Source organism: Dasypus novemcinctus, chromosome 5 (genome assembly GCF_030445035.2).
Source record: "Dasypus novemcinctus isolate mDasNov1 chromosome 5, mDasNov1.1.hap2, whole genome shotgun sequence".
Classification (NCBI taxonomy): domain Eukaryota; kingdom Metazoa; phylum Chordata; class Mammalia; order Cingulata; family Dasypodidae; genus Dasypus; species Dasypus novemcinctus.
In genome coordinates, this window is record NC_080677.1 from 113,687,847 (window position 1) to 113,709,619 (window position 21,773).

At 39.5% G+C, this 21,773-nt stretch overlaps 1 protein-coding gene across 4 annotated transcripts in view; it reads left to right on the top strand.

Moving 5' to 3' along the window:
* The window catches only part of BPGM (bisphosphoglycerate mutase), a 40,224-nt gene that overhangs the window by 1,500 nt on the left and 16,951 nt on the right, over window positions 1–21,773 (top strand). The window contains exons 1-3 of one of the 4 annotated variants that reach the window (XM_058297381.2): window positions 33–261; window positions 11,845–12,506; window positions 13,308–13,353. In XM_058297381.2, coding sequence (XP_058153364.1) covers window positions 11,906–12,506; window positions 13,308–13,353 — 647 coding nt within the window. In that variant the 5' untranslated portion in view covers window positions 33–261; window positions 11,845–11,905. Of the gene's footprint in view, window positions 1–32; window positions 262–8,296; window positions 8,440–11,844; window positions 12,507–13,307; window positions 13,354–21,773 lie in introns of those variants that run through there. The other 3 variants (XM_004471522.4, XM_004471521.4, XM_058297379.2) reach the window with 3 other exon arrangements.

Sequence of the window (21,773 nt, forward strand, 5' to 3'; positions counted from 1 at the left end):
CCCCCACTTCCTACTCAAGGGATTTAGAAACGGAAAAGACCTCGGTCTGTTCCAGGGAGCTGGGCGGGGCTGCGCCGCCAGGCCTGCAGGGGTAGATGAGTGATAGCTTGGCCCTCCAATAGATAGAGCCCTCGGACCTGCCCCTTCTGGCTCCCGGGCTAGAAAAGAGCCTCGATGCCGGCGGCAGCAATGAGTCCTAGCAGGCGCTGGCTTCCCTGCGGCTCCGGGAAGCTGCTGTTGCTATTGGTGCCCTCTTTGCAGGTAAGTGGTTTTGTTTGAAGATATTCTTGTTGCAGACGTTTCCATTTTAAAATGGTGGGTTTTGGCTGCTGTTGTTTTTCTTTTTCTTTCTGAAGTGCGAGGACGCGGGTTCCTTTACTCCCCTGTGCAGTCTTTGGTGGGAATCTGGCGCTTGCTCTTCCGACCCTCACTTATTCCCCAGGACCTTCTCAGATGAGCTTCTCTGCGAGTCACCAGTCTGTCAGCTTAAAGAAGGAATCTGGCTTGGTGGTGGTGCCTCGATGGCAACAGTAAATACAAGTTCAAGTTAGTGATGAACTCATTCCTCTTGGACGTCTGAGGCATGGTGTGACAGAGCCTCTTCAATAGTAAGGTTCCCTGGAAGGCAGCTCCCTGTTTTCAGGGCTGTCACTATTTTTAAGCTTCTGTCAGACCTGGCCCTAAGAAGTGTAGACAGACAGAAAAACAAACCAAAAAGCCTTGAATGCCACGAAAGGACAGAGTAGTGCCGTTTGGGAGGTGAATATATGCAGTGTGATTTCATGTAGCATTCAGCTCTGAAGCCAAATCCCAGGTTCTTTGAATCATTCAAAATAAAAGTGTTTCCCCCCTTCTTTCCTAAGGGGGGGGGGGGCGATATTGCACTAGACAAAAACCATATACATGCAAAACTGAAGTGAAGTTCATGGTTGAGTTTTGAAGGATAATTAGTTGTTAGCTAACTTATAACTTCCATTCCCCTACTTTCCCTCAAATTTTGGAGGAGCTTGTGAGTGGTGCTGGAATGTTAGCTGACTAAATGCTGTGTAGGAGGAAGGAGGGAAATCAAGCTCTGTCTTTCACCAGTAGGTACACAGATTTTCTGTAATGAAGGATGAGCACATGCCAATTTATATTTCATTTTACAACTATCTCCCTTGAGGCAGGGACTAGGTTTTATACATTTTTGTAGTCCTACAGTGCAGAGACTCCTCAAATGGTGGTGGACTTTAGAGAAGCATAATTCAAGCAAATGGTATAGGGGAAGGAACCCTGAGCTGGAAATCAAGGCACATAGGTTTTAGTCCTGAAGCTGTTACTATTTGTGTGATTTTTAAATAAATTATTTCACCTCTCTGACTCTAAAGTTTTGCATCTTTTTTTTTTTAAAGATTTATGTATTTCTCTCCCTTTCCCCCTGCCCCAGTTGTCTGTTCTCTATTTTGCTGCGTCTTTGTCTGCTTCTGTTGTTGTCAGAGGCGTGGGAATCTGTGATTCTTTTTGTTGCCTCATCTTGTTGTGTCAGCTCTCCGTGTGTGCGGCACCATTCTTAGGCAGGCTGCACTTTCTTTCGCGCTGGGCGGCTCTCCTTATGGGGCACAGTCCTTGTACATAGGGCTCCCCTACGCGGGGGACACCCCTGCGTGACATGGCATTCCTTGCGTGCATCAGCACTGTGCATCGGCCAGCTCCACACCGGTCAAGGAGGCCCGGGGTTTGAACCATGGACCTCCCATGTGGTAGACGGTCGCCCTAACCACTGGGCCAAGTTCGCTTCCCAAGTTTTGCATTTTTAAAAGGCAGATGTTGCATTAGATTATTTCTGTGGCCCATGTCTGTATAAAAGTCTGTTTTAAAATAAAGATCACCATTTTTTCCCACCACAAGTACACAAGCAAAATCTTGTTCCAGTATATTCTGTACCAATCTGCTTAGAAAATAAGTTCCCAGCTTCAAAGATAGTGCATGTTCTTATGTGTTCATATTTAAACCAAAACCAAATGGATCGTTGTAGAAAACGTGGAGAGGACAGAGATATAATGTGGCAGAAAAGTGTCATTCATAGTCTTGTCACCCAGAAGCAACTACTATTAGTGTTTGGGTAGATCTTTCAGTCTCCTTTCCTCTTCTATGCTTGGTTAAAATTAAGTGGCACACTTCATTTTAAGTAATGATTGGTGCAGATATTTCGGTTCATTTATGCCTTCATCTTTGTGTGTCTGGTGCCTGGAGAACAGAGGGCACACTGATTAAACTGATATGTCTCTTGAACATCTTTGGAATGAAATCTGGTGTGAGGGGAATGTTTATATGGGGAAATAGGACTGAAAATATTACTGAATAATGAAACTCTTTTCACTGAAACTTGGTCACAAATTTGGAAAAAAAAATTTTATAAAATGTCACTAAAGTTTTAACCACTTCACTAAAGCAATTGAATAACAGAATATTGTTTGGTATTTGTTTTGCTTCTAGGACTGTATCTTACATCCTCCTCCCAAAACCCTAAAATTTGATTGCATTCTTCCTTCCACTCCTAATTTAACCTCCTCCTGTCTACCCCCATCCTCATTTTACTTTATTCCTAGCTTTTGCTTCTACTCATACCATCAGCAAGGTAGGATCCCTTTGATGGCCTAAGAGTATGGGTCCGTCTTGGTGAGTTAGTCAAACTGCTCCATCTCCCAGAATATCTTTATTTGGTGTACTTCACCATAATCTCATTTAATTTTCCTAATACCATGCTGAGGTCAGTAGTTTCATTATCCTCATCTTCATGGATAAGGAACCTGAATCTAGAGAATTTAATGCCATGTTCAAGATCACACTGTCAATAAGTAGTAGAAAAGAGACTCATGCCCAAGTTTTTGATTCCAAACATTTGGGTTTTGGTGGAAACAATTTGTGTGAATCAAAGTTACTACCTCAGAAGTAAATAATCAAAGGTAGAAAGGAGATGTCACAAGAGGGTGGTGATCACAATGGTGATGGCATGTACGGGGGAGCAAGCTGAATGCTCCAGGCGAATACCCATTTCATTGCACTTGTATATCCCTTTCCCATGAATACGGGCTCTACCTGCTGCAGTTTGATAACTCCTTGTAACAGGTGATTAGTAGAGGATGTTAGTAGATATAAGATATAAGTAGATATAAGATAAGATATAAGAATTAGGGTTAATAGTGCCTGGAAAACATCTATGAGCAATACCATTTACTCCTGGTAAAAAGATGTTCTTATAATGCAAATACAAATTGAAAAAGTACTGAAAAGAAAAAGTGATAGAGATGGCACAATAGATACTTCTAGGTACAATCATGTTTGAACCTCTAATATTGAGCTTGAATGGGGATGGAACACATTTTAAGACACTGAAAGCACTAAGAAACAGCTCGCAGACTTCATTTCCCCTGAGAACTGTTCCTTTTCAATTTATCAGGAACGTGGCTAACTTCTTTGTGTTCTCAAATATAGCCAGCCCATCTTCTATAGTTAGAATTCTAATGCAATGCAGGTGTTAAGAGTTGTCCAAATTATGCAGAGAGGAATTGGACCAAAGAAAACATCTGAATGGTCTAGGGTAGCAATTGAATATTTAATAATTAAAGTTAAGCTTTGGATCAAAGTGAATGTGGTCCTGTATCCTTTATTTTATATTACTTCAACATTATCTCATTAATCAAATTTTTTATTTTATTTATGGAAATGGAAGACTAAGTTTTTAGTCTGGACTTGATCCTGTAATTTGCTGCACTTGCCCATGACTTGTTATACTAGTGTCTTAGACATTATTGATTTCCAAACTTTTGAGGAAGGGAGGAAGCCAATTCCCAGGGGTGTTAATCTGGAAGACAGTAAAGAGGGAAAAAGGGCATGTGAAATTATATTGTCTACAGAGGGGCAGGAGTTGGAAGCAGTAGCAAGATGGTGATCCTACATTTTTTGAAGTTGCCCAGAGATTCTGTAACTATATTGCAGAATTAACTGCAGGAAATGCAGTGTCTTGCATGTGCACCATCCCGCTGACTACTCTGTTCATCACTGCCTTGGCAAAGGATGCTGATCTTGAAACATAATTTCACTCTTATGGTGGTATTTAGGGAATGTTTTTTACTTTATAGCCAATTTAGATGGAATGTCTCTACATATATGAGAAAAGGTCTTGGAAAATACAAGTCACCTGCAAAGTGTTTCCTTTGAATCACCTGTTGTTTTTTTATTGCCAAGGCAATTGCATTAGTACGTACTCCTGAGCAAGTGTACATTCACCTGAAATGTGAGGCACTGTGACTTAATTCATGAAACTAATAAAGGTCAGGCCTTTTAAAATGACAGTATATTCTTGAAGGAGATTAACAAATTCAGTCACTTTTCCCCCTAGGTTCTCAGATTTAAATGTGCTCAGAATTATCTAGTGTGGGGAATAAAAACAGGAAGATTCTATTACTCAAGGTGCTTTCTGTTCTGGCTAAGAATAAAATCTGTGGATTTAATAATGTTGGCATTATCCCATGACAGGATGCTTGGTTAAAGGTTCAAAATATTGATATGATTAGTAGATTGAAGTATGGTATACAGCTAGCCAGAGGTCAGCAAATTACTGTCTGTGGCCAAATCTGGACCACTGCCTGGTTTTGTTTTTTACAGCTCACAAGCTAAGAATGGTTTTTATATTTTTAAATGGTTGAAATATAATCAAAGAATAGAAATATTTTGTGCACGTGAAACTGTATGAAACTAATTTCAGTCCATGTATAGTTTTATTGGAACACAGCCACACTTACTTATGCATTGTCTGTGGCCGCTACCAAAGCAGAGGTTTGTAATAGAGATCATATGGCCTGCAGAGTTAAAACATTTACTGTGTGGCCTTTTACAGAAAAAGCTTGCCAACACCTGAATTAGGTTATAGTGTCTTTCACATTCACCTCCTTTGTCCTTTTTCAATAGCCATTATCCTAATCTAGGTCTTCATTATATATTACCCAAATTATTGCAAAAGCCTCACAGCTAGTATTCACTGCCCTCGTCCATCTCCCTCTGTATTTGTAACTACTGCCTCATCCTCTAAAAGGCATGTGATTTATTAAACCTTTAATATTGTCCCAATATTTATAGAAGAGCCTATGTTTTTTGGCACAAGACCTCTTGATTCACAATCAGGTCTTATTTTGTTAGACTAGTCTCCTCCTACTTCTTTTCCTATCCTATACTTCAGGTGACCATATAATTTTCCAAATGGGGCATTTAATAGTGAAAGGGGACCCTAGTAATAACTATGTTGGGGGAAAAGGCCTAACACAAGACTGTCCCAGGCAAAACAGGATGTTTGGTCAACCTGTTGACGCTCCAGCCAGTTTGAATGGGCTCACCATTCTCCCACAGGCACCTGTTCCTTTGCCTCTGCCCACTGCCTCCACAGGCTAGAATTTATTTTCCCTGTTCTGCAAATCTAAATCTTACACATATTTCCAAGTCTAGCTTAAGTAGTGCCATGTCCGTGAAAGCTTACTCAGAGAAACTTCTCCTTTCCCATCTTTCTTATGAAATGCTTTCTGATGGTGTGGATTACTTTCTGCTTTAGTAATGCACTTACAAACACACATGGCCATTGCCTTTCCTCCACCAGTTTCTTAAACACATGCATGTTAGAGTCTGTATTCCTCATATGTCTAGCATGGCTCCAAGTCCAAATGAGATGTGCAAAATGTTTGAAGAGTGAACGATTTCATCAAGCTGAGCAGACTAAGTATTTGGTGCTGCCCATTTATCAATCATCCATTTTGATAATATTTGAGTTTTCAGTTGGAACAATATAATGAACCAAAGGCTGGAGGACACAGCCTTGGATGCCAATGTGGCAGAGTAGCAGAGTAATGCATGGCGTAGATATAGGCTTTAGAGTCTAGCCTGCCCAAGATTGAATTTCGGGTCCAATTAACATCTGTGTTACCTTGGGCATGTTAACCTCTCTTCCTAAGTTTCTGTATCTGCAAAGGAGGGTGATCATAGTACCTACTCCGTGGAATGGTGGTTGAGGATTGGAATATTACCAAGCACAAGGTGAGCGCTCTGTGAATGTCAACTGCTATGACTAATTATTATCGTAGTATTGTTGGTGGGTAGGAAATACAAAGACCCAAGACCAGGCTATAGCCATGGAAAATCCAGGAAATACAGCACTGAAATCTTTGGAAGAAAAATTTTTTTTTCCTTTTGATAGAAGTAATCAGCATTATCAAATGCTACAGAAGTATCAAAACAGTGCAAGTCCTGAGAGAAGGTGGTCTGTGTTTAGCAGAAATAACTAATTCGCATTCTTTTGAAAGACCATTTCAGTAGAATAGAAAAGGCACAAGTTAGGTTTAAGGGACGACTAAACAGAAAGAAAAACAGCAAAGAAGAAGGGAAAGAAATATGCCAGATGTCATGTAAAAGACATTTTAGTATACTTTTTCTTCAAGTTAGACCATATTTTAAAAAGGAAGATACCCTGGGGTATGATAATCAGGTGACCTATTTGGACCTTTTTGGTATTAAATAAATGACTAAGAACTAAGTCTAGGATGCTGGGCCTTCCAGAAAACAAAACAAAACAACGTCTTTTTAAAAAGAATCCTCTTAGTTCAAGGGTGGGGAGTATATATTCTTATAAATTACCTCTTCACAAGTTGATGTAAGTGTTGCCTGACTTGAATTTGTGCCTTAATAGCAGCAACAAATTGAGCTTTCCTTTATATGTGTCTGTATGCATTTTGTAAAATATTTGCCTGGGGTTCGAAGGACGAGTTGTGACTAGAGATGTTCCTCAGAAGTGAAGCCGAGTGAGTCTAAATCTTCAAACCAGGACTCTCAAATTTTCATTGGTAAGGTGGAAAAAGCATAGGTATTGGAGACAGAAGACTTGGATTGCAGTTCCAGTTTGCCACTATGGCCATATATTTTTGGACAAGTCAGTGGGAATCTCTATTTTCTCTGTAGAGATTATGACCATAAACAGACTAAATTGTAAAGGGTACAAAAGATTTAATGAATCATTATTCTTGCCCCTTGCTTTGCCATTACATATACTGAGTATTCTCAGTTAAAAGCTTCCTAATGTCTCATTTCTGCCAACTGACTGTTTTCACTTTGGCAGTTACCAGCCCAACTGTCAAGCCTTAGCTTCCTTAGCATAGTCTAGGTATTTTGGTTTGATCAACTTTGATTCAGTCAGCATACCTCCTAAGTACCTAGTATGTGTCAAGTACATGCTAGGTTTTGAAAATACAGCAGTTAGACCTGCCTAGATGCAGCATGTCATCTAACAGTCTACATAGACATTGAACAAGTATTCTAAAAGTACTCCATCACAAGTACACCAAATATTATAAAGCAGGGTGCTTTAAGGAGTTTGTAAGAAACACGCCTGACCTGGTTCCCAGTGGGTCAGGATGGGCAGAGAAGTGTGAATAGAGCAGAGGTTCTCAAAATGTGGTCCTCAGACCAGCAGTATCAACATCACCTGGGTACTTGCTAGAAATGCAGATTCTCAGTTTCACTCCAGACCTCCTGACTCAGCTCTGGAGGTAACTGCAGCAGCCTGTTTTAAACAGTTCTTCTGGTGATCCTGATGCACATTAAAGTTTGAGAACCAGTGGCCTAGAAGAAGTAACATTTAAGCTTAGCCCTAAAGCTGCACTGTCCAATATACTAGTCACTACTCATATAAGGCTACTGAGCACTTGAAATGTGGCTTATGAGAATTGAGACGTGCCTTAAGTGTAAAATACCAGGTTTCAAAGATTTAATATTTTTAAAAAATTCGTTAGAAATTTCTATAGTAATCATATGTTGGAATGCTAATACTTTAGACATATAGTGTTAAATAAATACATTAAAATGAACTTGTTTTTACTTTTTACTGTGGCTACTAGAAAATTTTAACTGATGTGGTTTACATTATTTCTAATATACAGCTAATATAAAGGATGAATAAAGGTTACCTAAAGCAGGGTGGGGCTTGGATGGTTGTGGAGGGGATGGCTGTGGATGACAGGAGAATATTCTGTGTATGTGCAAAGGTCCTGAGACAGGAAAGAGCATGACATGTTCCAGGAAATAAAACCAAAGCCTTGCAGGTCATACTAAGGATCTTGAACTTTAGCCTAAGACCAACAGGAAGCAATTGAGGGTTTTAAATAGTGTGCCTAGTTTTGGGGAAGTTTGTAGCTAATAACTGAGGATTGCAAGAGAGCTACAGCTGAATATATAGCATGACTCTTGGAATCAAACATTTTATTTCTTTTCCTTCAAGGCGGTGGGGGTGGGGATGCTGGAAAGGAGTTATCGTCAGGAAGTACCACTGAGAGGGAATAGGACCTTGACCATCATCTGATGCTGGCACTTCAGGGTGAGACATGAACATTCATCACTAGAGCAAGAAGCAGAGTCATCTGGGTAAGAGTAGTTCTCAGTTCTGTTAATTTTCAGCTCAGCTGAAACACTTTAAGAAAAGTCCAAAGCTGAATGGCAGTTTGATTATTACAGAGCTGGGAACTCTGCTGGGTGCCAGCAAAGGGCTTGGTGAAGGAGGACTGTCAAGTTGGGTCTGAGAGAAGGAAGCTCAGAGCACTATGGGGAGTAGAGGATCTGTCCTTTGAAAGGTTCATGTTGGACAATAACTGAAGAAAACTGGGACAAGAGACCTGGAAGCTTGGATTCCAACCATCTCCGGGGGGGATGATGGCCTCACAGAACTCATCTATGACTGGGAAGAGATTTTCCTTTAAATCAGGTCATATTCTAGCAGACTAAATCTAGCCTGCAGACATATTTTTCTTCTTAGCCAACATTTAAAAAAATTTATTCAAACTTGCTGAGAATATGTAAGTCAGAGCTCATAAAAATGAACGTTTCCATATATATTACTACTATTTTGAAAAATCAGATCTGGTAACTATAGGTCCTCAGTCTCACAGAGCCTTGGACTTTAGCTGATTAATGGCTACTCTCATAATTTTACATGTATTTTTAAGATCTGAAAGAATTGTTTGAGTTTAAAAAAAACATTTATTTATTATTTTTAAAAAAACTGAATCCATAGGTTTTTTATGGTCTGACAGTGAGGCTTGCATTCTCCCCAGTCTTTGGTTTTGGCAATCTCATCTTTTCTTTAGCCTCCAAAAAAATTCTAAGAATGGTGCTCCTGGTTCAGTTACACTAGGTTATTTGAAAGCTTTGTCGATTTACACATAATTGCCACATCAAAGAAGCATATACCTTCTGTGTAGTTCATGATTGCTCTCACCACTCTTTAGGGTGCAACTTCACTCCTCTTCACATCTGTCTGACCATTTGTAGGCATTTGAGTTTGCAACCCTTGACTTAAACTTTAAATGAACTTAACTACAATTCTGTGTATTTGAACAATTGCTATACCAGTTCCAGTGCATTGAAATCTTTGTTAAGGGTTGCAAACTTTAAACCTCTGCCAACCTCAGCAATTCCTTTGTAAATATTCATCAGTTAATTAAATGGAAAGTCAGTTGATTGTCCCGAGGAGAAAAGATAATGGCCTTCTGTTTACCTGAGATGGGCACTCTACTTTGGTACCTTATTCTGTATTTACCCCCTATACATCAGAGTGGTGTATTTGCTTAGTTTTTGTGTCTGTAGTACTGTTCCCCTGCTCTATTCTAGCACGTATGTATCCAGGGGAAAAAAGAGTTTGTTTTAACAGCAGAATGTTAAGGTACTGCAAAGCTTGGTGGTGAGAGCCTGAATGTCTATGATATTGCTACCCTCTTTTGTGCCTTGATATAGTTCATAATAAAAAGATGAAGGGGAAATATTTCTGCCTACAAAATTTGGCCACCTAACCCCTCTTTATTTGAAGGGAAAATAGCTTTGTTAGCTTATGGAGGCTTCTTTACTTGGCAAGACTAATCAAGGGTTAAGGTAGAGGAAAGGTGATAACTTCTCTTATCCCCATCCCCCTCCTCTATCACCACCATCACCACCAAAAAACAAAACAATAAATGACTGCTAGGAGGTGGATTTTGTTTTTGTGGGGCCTGAAGCTTTTACTACTTGGTGGATTAGAACTCTTTAAAGAATCAGTACAAAACATCTTCCTTTTGCAATTAAAACCAAACAAAACACACATGTGAACTCATTGCCTGCCTTCTTCCAGGGCCTTAGAAAGGTCTGTTGAGGTGAGGGACTTAAGCTATATTAGCATCAGGGTTATTCTTTCTGTGGGCCCAGGCAGTCAGCTAGCAAGCACTGCCCAGAAGTTTTTCATCCCATTCCCTGTTCTTGCCTCCCTGATGTCCCTCCTTGAATGAAGATGCAGGTTTTTATCTCCTCTCCTGTAATTCTCAGCTCTGTGAGGAGCCCTTCTCCACTTACCTGATACTTCCCTATTCCAGATGAACCTAAATCTTCAAACCTGTTACTTGCTGAGAAGGGAAATCATAAACCTAAACACCCTTGTCTGCCTTTTCGACTACTGTAAATCACCTCAGTCTGATATCCTCCAAGCTATTCTGTTTACCTTTCATTGAAATATGAAACCTTACTTTAAAGGCTCTCCATATCCTACCCCCCTCTCCCCAGAATCTCTAGGAATTACTAAAGAAAGGTAGAAACAAGATCTAGCTTCCAATTAGTGCTGTCACTGGTTGCTGTATAACTGTTGATGAATCACTGTTTAAGTGGGCCAGGAAATCTCAAGTTAATGAGGTGCCAAGAATGAAAGAAGACTAGGACCGGATGTTCATACAATCTTTACTCTCCAGTGTGGAAAATTCTGGGATGGAGGTGGAGAACGTCGTGCATGTAAACCCTGAAGCATGTGTAAATATGCCCACCACATGAGGGTGAAGGCAGGCTGATACAGTGAGGTCTTCCTTTTCTCCAAGGGAGAGAGAAGGCCCAGCAACAGCTTAAATATAGGTAGTTCAGAAATGCTTTAGGATTGCCTGTCTGTCTTTGATCCTTCTGCTAAGGATGTGGCTGGCATGTAGATCTGAATGGTGGTGAAGAGGAGGCAGGTCCTTCTTATCAGGGTGGTTCCTCTCACTCCTACAGACCTACTGTAATTAATTTATTTCTATAGGCAACATCCCCCACCTACTTATTTTGATAGCTTATTTTGCATCAGGATTTATTCCTGCAAAATACTGTTTTGAGACAGGTGAGAGATTATCCAATAGGTACCACATTTGGTATTAATGTTACTTTAAATCACTTTTAATGCTGTTTGAATGTTGGACTGATGTGTCTTGCATACCTTAGATTTTCTTGTATGTAATATAACCTGTAGCATTGAAGAACTAGTTATCACCAATTGGTGACTTATATGCCAACTATATGTTGTGGTTCATTGAGTTAAAGTGTGTAATAACTTAAAAGGTGGGACCAGTAAATATTTCTTTTCTACTGGAAGAAAAACAAAGAGAGGGGGATGCCTTCAATCATGAGTCAACTGCTAGGAGCTGGGAGTTCCCAGCTACTAGTCATCCTTCTAGACATCTATAACTCATTCTATTAATCTTCTCTGCTGTAAACATACGCTGCGGAAATACAGCATATCTTTGGAATGAAGTAAGTGTTATATTACATCGTACAATTAACATACTTTCCAGCCATCAGAAAATTTAAGTGAACTAGGTTCTCTGTAGTTAATTATCTGTAGATTATAACTATATACCACAGTGTATGAGTTGCCAGATGTCTGATGTCAAAACTGTTCAAAACAATCCCAGTTTATTTTAGAAACTGGCTGTTATAAGGTTGTGCTTCCATTCCCAGGTAGTCAGTTGAACGAAGAATATAACTTTTTGTTTCTTATCTTTCTAGATCTATTGCTATCATTGAACACTGGCCCACTTGAAAACGCCCGGGAAGCTCAGCTATCAGTATGGCCAAGTATAAACTTATTATGTTAAGACATGGAGAGGGTGCTTGGAATAAGGAGAACCGTTTCTGTAGCTGGGTGGATCAGAAACTCAACAGTGAAGGAATAGAGGAAGCCCAGAACTGTGGGAAGCAGCTGAAAGCACTAAACTTTGAGTTTGATCTTGTGTTCACATCCATCCTCAATCGTTCCATCCACACAGCCTGGCTGATCCTGGAGGAGCTCAGTCAGGAATGGGTGCCAGTGGAAAGCTCCTGGCGTCTAAATGAGCGTCACTATGGAGCCTTGATTGGTCTCAATAGGGAGAAAATGGCTTTGAATCATGGTGAAGAACAAGTGAGGATCTGGAGAAGAAGCTACAATGTAACACCACCTCCTATTGATGAGTCCCATCCTTACTACCATGAAATCTACAATGACCGAAGGTATAAAGTGTGTGATGTGCCTGTGGATCAACTACCACGATCTGAAAGCTTAAAGGATGTTCTGGAGAGACTCCTTCCCTTTTGGAATGAAAGGATTGCTCCTGAAGTATTAAGTGGCAAAACCATTCTGATATCTGCTCATGGAAATAGCAGTAGGGCACTCTTGAAACATCTAGAAGGTACCATTTTTATGCTACTACTTACCAAATGTTGCTAAGTGTTATAGTTTGGTCTTTATCTAGAAAGGATGTAGTTTCCAAGCTCATAATGTACCACTTACTAAATAGACTTTCCTTCCCTATCCTCTTTGTCACTTGAGACTTTCAAAAGGTAACTTGTTCTATAAATCAAAATTCCTGTGCCTTTTACATTCATATTACCTGAAACAGTGTTTCTCAAACTCAGAGCATCAGAATCACCTGTTACAACATGGTTGTTGAGGTCCAATCCTGGAGTTTCTGAATCAATAGATCTGGGGTGAGGCCTGAGAATTTGCATTTCTTACAAGTTCCAGGTTGATACCAATATTGCTGCTTTTGGGGTTCCTCATTTTCAGAGACACTAATCCAAAAGATGTGGTTTTTGTAGGAAGACAAAAGGAAGAGAGGAAGGGGAGAACTTTCTGTAACAGTGGTGTTCAGAGAAAGCCTCTTTGTCTTCCAAGTTAATTATTTAGTCTTCAGTTTTGCTCAGTTTCTTCTAACTTTAAACAATTATTGTTGATAGCTAGGTTTTCTAAGCAATTATTTTGTTCCAGTTCTCTTTCTAGATGAGGCTTAGTCATTGATTGGGAGAAAGGGAGAAGGAACATTAAAGGATGGCTTATTAACTTATCTTGACTCAAAGATCCTGATTACCTCAAATTTTACAGTGCCACTATGTTAACTACTTGATATTGTATGTTAAATATACTCTAAACTGTACTATTCTTACCTTACTCTTAAGTAACATGAACTAAATTAACTCTTTTGATGACTCAGGCTCACCAGTTTTGGGCATCAGTGATTGCACAGTGAGACTTTCCAGGTATTACTCTCTCCTCTTTCCCTTCACTAAACAACCCTGGACTGTTTTGCTTTTTTGAGTGATCTCTTCTGCATGGTGATGTCCTCTCTTTCATCACCATCAGCAGTCACTTTTTTTTAAAAATTAATTTATTTTTTTCTCTCCCCTTCCCCCCCATCCCAGTTGTCTGTTCTGTGTCTATTTGCTGCATGTTCTTCTTTGTCCACTTCTGTTGTTGTCAGCGGCACGGGAATCTGTTTCTTTTTGTTGCATCATCTTGTTGTGCCAGCTCTCTGCGTGTGTGGCACCATTCCTGGGTAGGCTGCTCTTTCCTTCGCTCTGGGTGGCTCTCCTTACACCTTGCATGTGGGGTTCCCCTACGAGGGGACACCCCTGCGTGGCAGGGCACTCCTTGGCGCATCAACACTGCTCATGGGCCGGGCTCCACATGGGTCAAGGAGGCCCAGGGTTTGATCCACGGACCTCCCATGTGGTAGATGGATGCCCTAACCACTGGGCCAAGTCCGTCTCCCCAGCAGTCACTTACTGGTGTCAGAATGCATTTCTCCATCATACCTTTCCTGTTCTATTTTTCTGTATGAGGCTGGGAAAACAGTGAAAAGGTTGTCATTACGGATGCAAAGTAAGTGAAAATCTGTTAACAGAGAAGGGATCTTTATGAGATTTTTAATGTAAAACTTTTAGCATGTGCATTTTATTCCAAATTTTGAAAACATGGCCAAGAGCAAATAATTTCTTGGATACCTGATATTCAGTAATGGTTCCAAGATCTTGAATCTACAGACTTTATTGGCTATTTGAAACTTTATTGGCTAGATATATGCTCAAACTGTGTGAGTGTGTATGTGTGTACATACATAATTATTTTACTAATTGAACTATATAAATGCTTTTCTTCCTTGTTCTAAATAGTCAGATGCTGGATTAAATAATAACTTCATCATTTACAGAACATGGTAGTTTATTGTTGAGATTCCTTTTAGGACAACAACAAACTGAAATTCAGAATTTCAAAGTTTCTGTTAGAAGATGTATTCTATCCTTCTATGCCTACTCCTTTTTTTCAGAGATATAACTTTGATTTCATTATGGCCAGGCTTCCTTCCCTAGAGAAAATGCCACCATCTCCTTCAGGATCCTGTTCTCTTTCCTTGTTAACTAAGAAATCCCCCTTAAAGATTTTTCCCCCTGCTGTTTAGTACCATTTATTCTTAGCCTATCTTCAGTTTCAGATCTAGTTAAAACTGTTCCATAGCCCCAATCACAGCTCATTCTAGATATCCCTTTCTATCCCCACTCTATCCTATCTGCCAACTTTTTGATGTGTTTATGAAACAAAGGCATCCAGTAGTGTCAGACTAGTACATTCCTTATTTAGCTGTTCTTTTTGAGGGGCAAAGAGAAAGGTGTAGCAAACAGTGATAAAGAAGACGGTCACCATGGTAGGGTGAGGATGGGGGGGGAATTGCTTGTGGAGGATTAGCTTAGACATAGAAAAGTTTACTTTTCTCTCTATGTGAGGGAGGTTTTACAACCAGTAATTAAAATAGTTTAATCAAGTGATACAGCTACTATGGAAAATATTATGACAATTCTTCAATAGTTAATCAGAGTTACTGTGTGATTTGTAATTCCACTATTAGGTATTTACCCAAAAGAAATTAAAACACATCTGTATAAAAACTTGCACATGACTCTTTATAATAGTGTTAGTCATAGTAGCCCAAAAGTAGAAACAACCTAAATGTCCATCAACTGATGAATGGATTAATTAAATGTGGTGTATCCATGCAAAGGAGTATTTGGCAATAAAGAAGAATGAAGTATTGATACCCGGTATAACACAAATAACCCTTGAACTCATACTGTTAAATGAAATAAGTTAAAAGGACCACATAATTGTGTGATTCCATTTATATGAAATGTCCGGATTAGGCAATATAGAGACAAGAAGTAGATTAGTGGTTTCCTGGGGCTGGGGGCATAGGAGAATTTAGGTGGGGTGATTGTTAAAATGTATGGAGTTCCTATTTGAAGTAATGAGTATATCCTAAAATTGATTGTGGTGATGGATGCACAACTCTCTGAATGTACCAAAAGCTATTGAACTTTTCATTTTGAATGGGTGGATTGTATGGTAAGAGAATTACATCCTAGTAAAGCTATTAAAATAATCTAATCAGTAGGGATTGAAAGCTTAAAGGATTTGACATTGCCTAGAAAACAAAAGCTTAGGCAAAGGAGATGAATTAATATAGAAGTGATAACAAAGAAGAAATGCATGTAAGAGGAGTATAGAATAAGAGAAAAGAATGTAAAAGACAGTTCTAACGCCTAGGGCAGAAATGGAGAGAGTGCTGGGAACTTGGCAGGCGTTAGCCCTGTGTTTAGATGTAGCCCTTCTTCTGAAGGTTGGGTATTTGCAGCTATATGACCTTTCAGAGACTAATGAAATGAAAGTAACCTTGAATTATACCCCCTTCTCTATCCCTAGCAGTATAAACAGACTTCATATAAAGTGTTTTTCTTTGGGGGATGATTGATTTAAAACAGTGATTCTTGTGCAGGAAGCGATAAATTTTACAAGTCTTGAGTAGGAAGTATGTGAAAGTAGGCAAAGGTATGAAAGAAGGTGGCTAAAGAGAAGGGAGGTGTCCGTGAGGGAGACAGGGAATGGAAATGGTAGGATTGGTGACCAGCGAGAATGGCAGACGTTCGGAGATAACAACTGCCAGAATGTGCAGTTAGTAACAAGCCCATAGCTGGGAAAGAAATGAAATGGATGTGAAGGCTGAGACTTGTTCACAGGAAAACTTGAGGGTAGTTTGTAATCTTGGCTTACACATCCTGGGTTGAAGCGTAACTTTCTTCCATTTTGGCCTATACTACCCTCTGGTGGTAGTATTAACCATGTTCATTGAGATTTTTGATAACGCTATCATTCCCTATTGTGACTTACCCCAAATAGGAGAGATTATTCCATCCTATGAAATAGAACAGATTGGATTTTAGTGTTACTTTATAATTTAGTTTTCATCTCATTTGAGAGGTTCCCTAAATGTCAGTTTTCACTAAGAAAACTTCTGTTACAGTGTTTGTTGAAAAACAGGATCCAGGTTTTTGTGTCACAGTTGTAAAATGAAACATCAGTGACTTTACTAAAATCAGAAGAAATAGTATATAACTAGTATTACTATTTCTTCCATGTCCTTTGTGTTAATTTGTGTGATATAAGTTGTTTTGTTCTAACTGAGGTGAAATTCATAACATACAATTAACCATTTTATTTTTTTATTTTTTTAAAGATTTATTTATTTATTTCTCTCCCTTTCTTCCCCCTGCCCCAGTTGTCTGTTCTCTGTGTCTATTTGCTGCATGCTCTTTGTCCATTTCTGTTGTTGTCAGCGGCACGGGAATCTGTGTTTCTTTTGGTTGCGTCATCTTATTGTGTCAGCTCTCTGTGTGTGTGGCGCCATTCCTGGGCAGGCTGCACTTTCTTTCGCGCTGGGTGGCTCTCCTTAAGGGGCGCGTTCCTTGTGCGTGGGGCTCCCCAGCACGGGGACACCCTATGTGGCAGGGCACTCCTTGCGCGCATCAGCAATGCGCATGGGCCAGCTCCACACGGGTCAAGGAGGGCTGGGGTTTGAACCGCGGACCTCCCATGTGGTAGATGGATGTCCTAACCACTGGGCCAAGTCCACTTCCCAATTAACCATTTTAAAGTGAACAATTCAGTGACATTTAGTACATGCACAATGCGGTACAACAGCCACCTCTACACACTTTTAAAGTATTATTATCACCCCAAAAGGAAACCCTGTACCTATTAAGCAGTTACTTCTTATTTCCCTCTACACCAGTTCCTGGCAAATCTAGTTTACTTTGTCTCTGTGGATTTAACTATTCTGAATATTTCATATGAATAGAATCATACAACATGTGACCTTCTGTGTCTGGCTTCTTTCCCACTCTTCATCCATTTGTAGCATGTTTCCATACTTCATTCCTTTTTATGGCTGAATAATATTCCGTTGTGTGTACCACAATTTGTTTATCCATTCACCCATTGATGGACACTTGGGTTGTTTCCACTTTTGGCTATTTTAAGCCCTTCTAAAATGTGTTATAGATGTATATGCTTGCCAGAATAGGAATACCAACGCTAATGCTGTTGTCATTCTTGTCTAACTTTCAAGAGCTCAAGTTACAGGCAGGGCTTCGTGGGATACTAATTTCCCAACCTAAAAGAAATCTTAACTTTTCATTGAATTTGAAATGCTAACTTTTCAAGACTCCAAAAATTGAGTCTCCCTTACTTTAGAGGGGAAATGTAGATTTTTCTCTTATGTGAAGTCCTACTTGCCAATTTATTTTTATTGCAAAGTTCTTTGATCATATATCCCCATTTTCTGGTTAGTATTTGTCCCCGTGCAATTACTGATAGCACTTCCTTTCACTTTCAAAGTACCCTAGCTTGGGACAATACATTATAGAGGCATCTTACTGTATGGATATTAACTTTCAATGTTATCAAGAATGAATCCTTTAATTGGGCTTGCCTGTGGTTTCTTTGCATAATTAAAAATATCAAAATGCTTGTTACTGTAGATTGATCTCATTCCTCATTATGCTTTCTAGGTATGTATATAAAAATTTCCCCTGGAAAAATGGGACCTTTCGAGAAACTAGGGCAACTTTTTTTTCTATATTGTCCTTAAACTGCTTGACAGTGTTTTACTTATTGCTGGAGAGAAGTATGGTAACTGATAGAATCAGTGCCATCATATTGTCATATCATAAAATACTTTCTTATTGTTCAAAAACTATAACTTTTAGGTAGAAAGAATGATGACCTCAGTTAAAGAACTCATTAAAATATTGGCCTATCCTGAAATCCCAAAGTGCTTTAACATCTTTCTACTAAGAGTATAATCATATTACATATCTACTCTTAAGACTGTATATCCTTCAACAATGGAGAGTATTAGTTCTTCATAAGTTATTTTGTTTCTCAGGTATATTTGGTACTATGACATAATCCTATAGGTAGTCAAATTTTGACTGGCATGCCTTTTATTTGTGGGAAAGAAGACAGGTGATGTTGAAAAAAAATTAAACCCAAAGAACCTCATGTGACTTGGCCACGATCTTGATAGTTTGTTGGAGTCATGACTCTACCTAAAAACCAGTTCACTGAGCCTCCATGCATGATAACCTCTTGGACATTTTTGTTTTAGATGTTGTCTGAGAAATAGCCCCTCTCTTGATCTTTTCTTTCCTTGGAATACTATATTGTAGGAAGCTAAGGCAAGAGCGTCATTGGCAGGTAACCCATAAAAAGGTAATTTGGGGAAACAGACTTGGCCCAGTGGTTAGGGCGTCCGTCTACCGCATGGGAGGTCCGCGGTTCAAACCCCGGGCCTCCTTGACCCGTGTGGAGCTGGCCCATGCGCAGTGATGATGCTCGCAAGGAGTGCCATGCCACGCAGGGGTGTCCCCCGCATAGGAGAGCCCCACGTGCAAGGAGTGTTCGCGGTAAGGAGGGCCGCCCAGCGCGAAAGAAAGTGCAGCCTGCCCAGGAAGGCGCCACCCACACTTCCCGTGCCGCTGACAACAACAGAAGCGGACAAAGAAACAAGACTGCAGCAAATAGACACAGAGAACCGACAACGGGGGGGGGGGGGCGTGCGGAATTAAATAAATAAATAAATCTTAAAATAAAAAAAAAGGTAATTTGATGCAACTAATTGAGTCTTAAACTATTACTCCTGTTACCATAACACTGGTCTGTGAATGGTGCTCCTAGCACAGCAATAGAAGATGGCCAGCCCTGTTTTTGACTGCATACAGTGTGCCAGGCACAGTTCTATGCATTTTACATACATGTCCTAGTTTCTTATTAAACAAGACAAGGCTCTGAACTCACTGGAAAGCTATGTTTTAATACTATTTTATTCTGCTGTTTAGTATATCCAGGTAATATTATTTCATTGCATCTACCGTTGATCACTTAACCGTGATTAAAGAAACTCCTTTAATAAAAAAGAGCAAACCACTAAACACCCAACATCATGGTTGAATTACAACTGTATTATGCTAAGTAAAAGAAATTGAGCTCAAAAAACTATGTATTGAAAATTTCATTTATATGCCATTTGGGAAAAGTCAAAACAATCAGGATAGAAAACAGCAGTACAGGAAAGGGTGGACTGTAACAGGGCATGAGAGAATTTTGAGGGCTGTAGAATTATTGTATTATTGTATGTCTTGATTATGGTGGTGCTTATACGATATGCATTTGTCCAAACTCCTAGAACTGTACACTTAAAAGGATAAATTTTGCTGTATATAAGTTATACCTCAATTTAAAAACCTGTTTTCTCCAGTGGAATCACCATTGCCCTAACTGGGGCCTTGCCTTTTGTTCCATAAAACAGTAGCCTAAATTAGTTTGATTGTCAGTTAGAAGAATTAAACTAAGATGGCTATATCCATCTACGGGTGGCTTTGAAAACTAACCTGGCTAGTACTTGTGCTTTCACAATGCCTCGGGAGCTTTTTAGTGCTGACTGTTTTTAGCACCTAAACCATGTTCAGTAGAGGGAGGTGACCTTTAAAATCCTTCTTTAGAAGTTATGTATAAGCTACTAGACCATGGACGGTCTTTAGAGAGACTTGTTAATGTTACATGTAGGTTGTAAGCTCCTCTGGTAAAGATTTTCCACCCCAGAAACTCTGTCTGTTCACTTGGCACCAAAACTCTATAGTTTTAAGTCAGGCTTCTGTCTGCTGTTATTCTTTCTCACAACCACTGGTTTAGGAGGAGGTCAAGAAGGACTTCTGGTTGTCAGCGCAGGTGAGGAGCTCAGCGAGAGTCCAGTGTTACTGATTCGGAGGTAGGTAACACTCTTCTATAAGAATTGAAACCGTTGGAACCGCATGCATCCCAGGGCCTAGGAGAGCTGCTTGGCAGATGAGGATGGCCTCTATCTTACCAAATTACTTATTTATACATCTCTCTTCTCACATTATATATAATTTTAGGATTGTTTCACTTTTAATTTGATAGTAATTCTTAACTTTGACAAAAAAGAAGACTTAAAAGACAGGCGAAATATACAGTAAGAACTTTAAGGGGATGTTTAACTGATATTTAGGAAGATAAAAAATTGCCTGTACTGTCTAATAAGTCCAGGCTAAAGTGGGCACTTCTCACAAAACACCACCACAGAAACTTCTAACACAGACTAGTATCTAAAAGCACCCAGTGCTGTAGTGTTCAGACAGGCATGTGTTTCTTTTTCTGTGGTTGGCATAGTCACTTCCTGTTTGCTTCCTGCTGGCGAACACTGAAGGAAAAGCTAGGTACTGAAATGAAGCATTGGGTGTGGTCTGATCTTGCCAGAGGAAGTTGATTGTTTAGTCTGCGTTCAAGCACAGGACTAGGCAGTTTCAAGTTTGGGATATGAATGGCACACAAGAGACTCTTGAGGGACAGACTTGGTTCCTGAAGAACTGTATGCAGTTGCATACATACCAAGGCAAAGAAGTGGTGAGATAAAATTAGAGAATTGGGAAGGAAAGGTCAGCCGTGACTAGCGATGGGATGAGATCTGACGAGTCAGTCACCTTTGGCATTTTAGTGTGCTATTTTCAGAAGCATCAGGTTTAGGTCCCTCTTTTGCTTAGTGGTATGGTTAAGCTTTCTTTAGTATAAATATAATTGATTTATAAAATCTTTATTTAAAAAAACCCAATGCTATGAAATTAAATATAGAATGGAATCTTCTCTCTGCCTTACACTAAATTAGAAGCTGCTGTTCTATCACCATAATACAATGTTCAAATAAGCCAATTGTTCCCCTAACCTGCCTTAAGTTGTAAATATATAGCATTCAAACCTTAAAGAATTATAGTTTACAATAGGTAGATTGTCTGTGAAATATAGAATCCCTTGTTTCAGCTCTTTTTTTTTCTTTAGCAATAGAGTACAGGATATAACACAAATTGCCCACCAGTGGGATATGAATATCCTTGGAGTGCTTTCATGTATAGCCTTTATGTATTAGAATTTTTAATTAATATTTGATCCCTAATAACCTATATAGTTATATGTACAAAGTAGAGCTGTATAATAATAAATACAATTATAATGGTAGACCATGTAACTAAATGACTTCTGGATCCTAGCCACCAACCCATAATAACATTTACAGTTTATCAAACTTCCGAAATTCTTAGTGTGTATGGTACAGTTTTAGCATGGATGATAGAGGAATGGATAAAACATCTCTGTCCTCAAGGAGCTTATAACCCTTACTGGAGAAGGAAGCACTTGCCTAGCCACCTCTAACAGGAGGCAAAGTGTAGGTGCTGTGGTAGAAGTACAGTGTACTTCCTAACAGTCTGTCTCTGGTTCC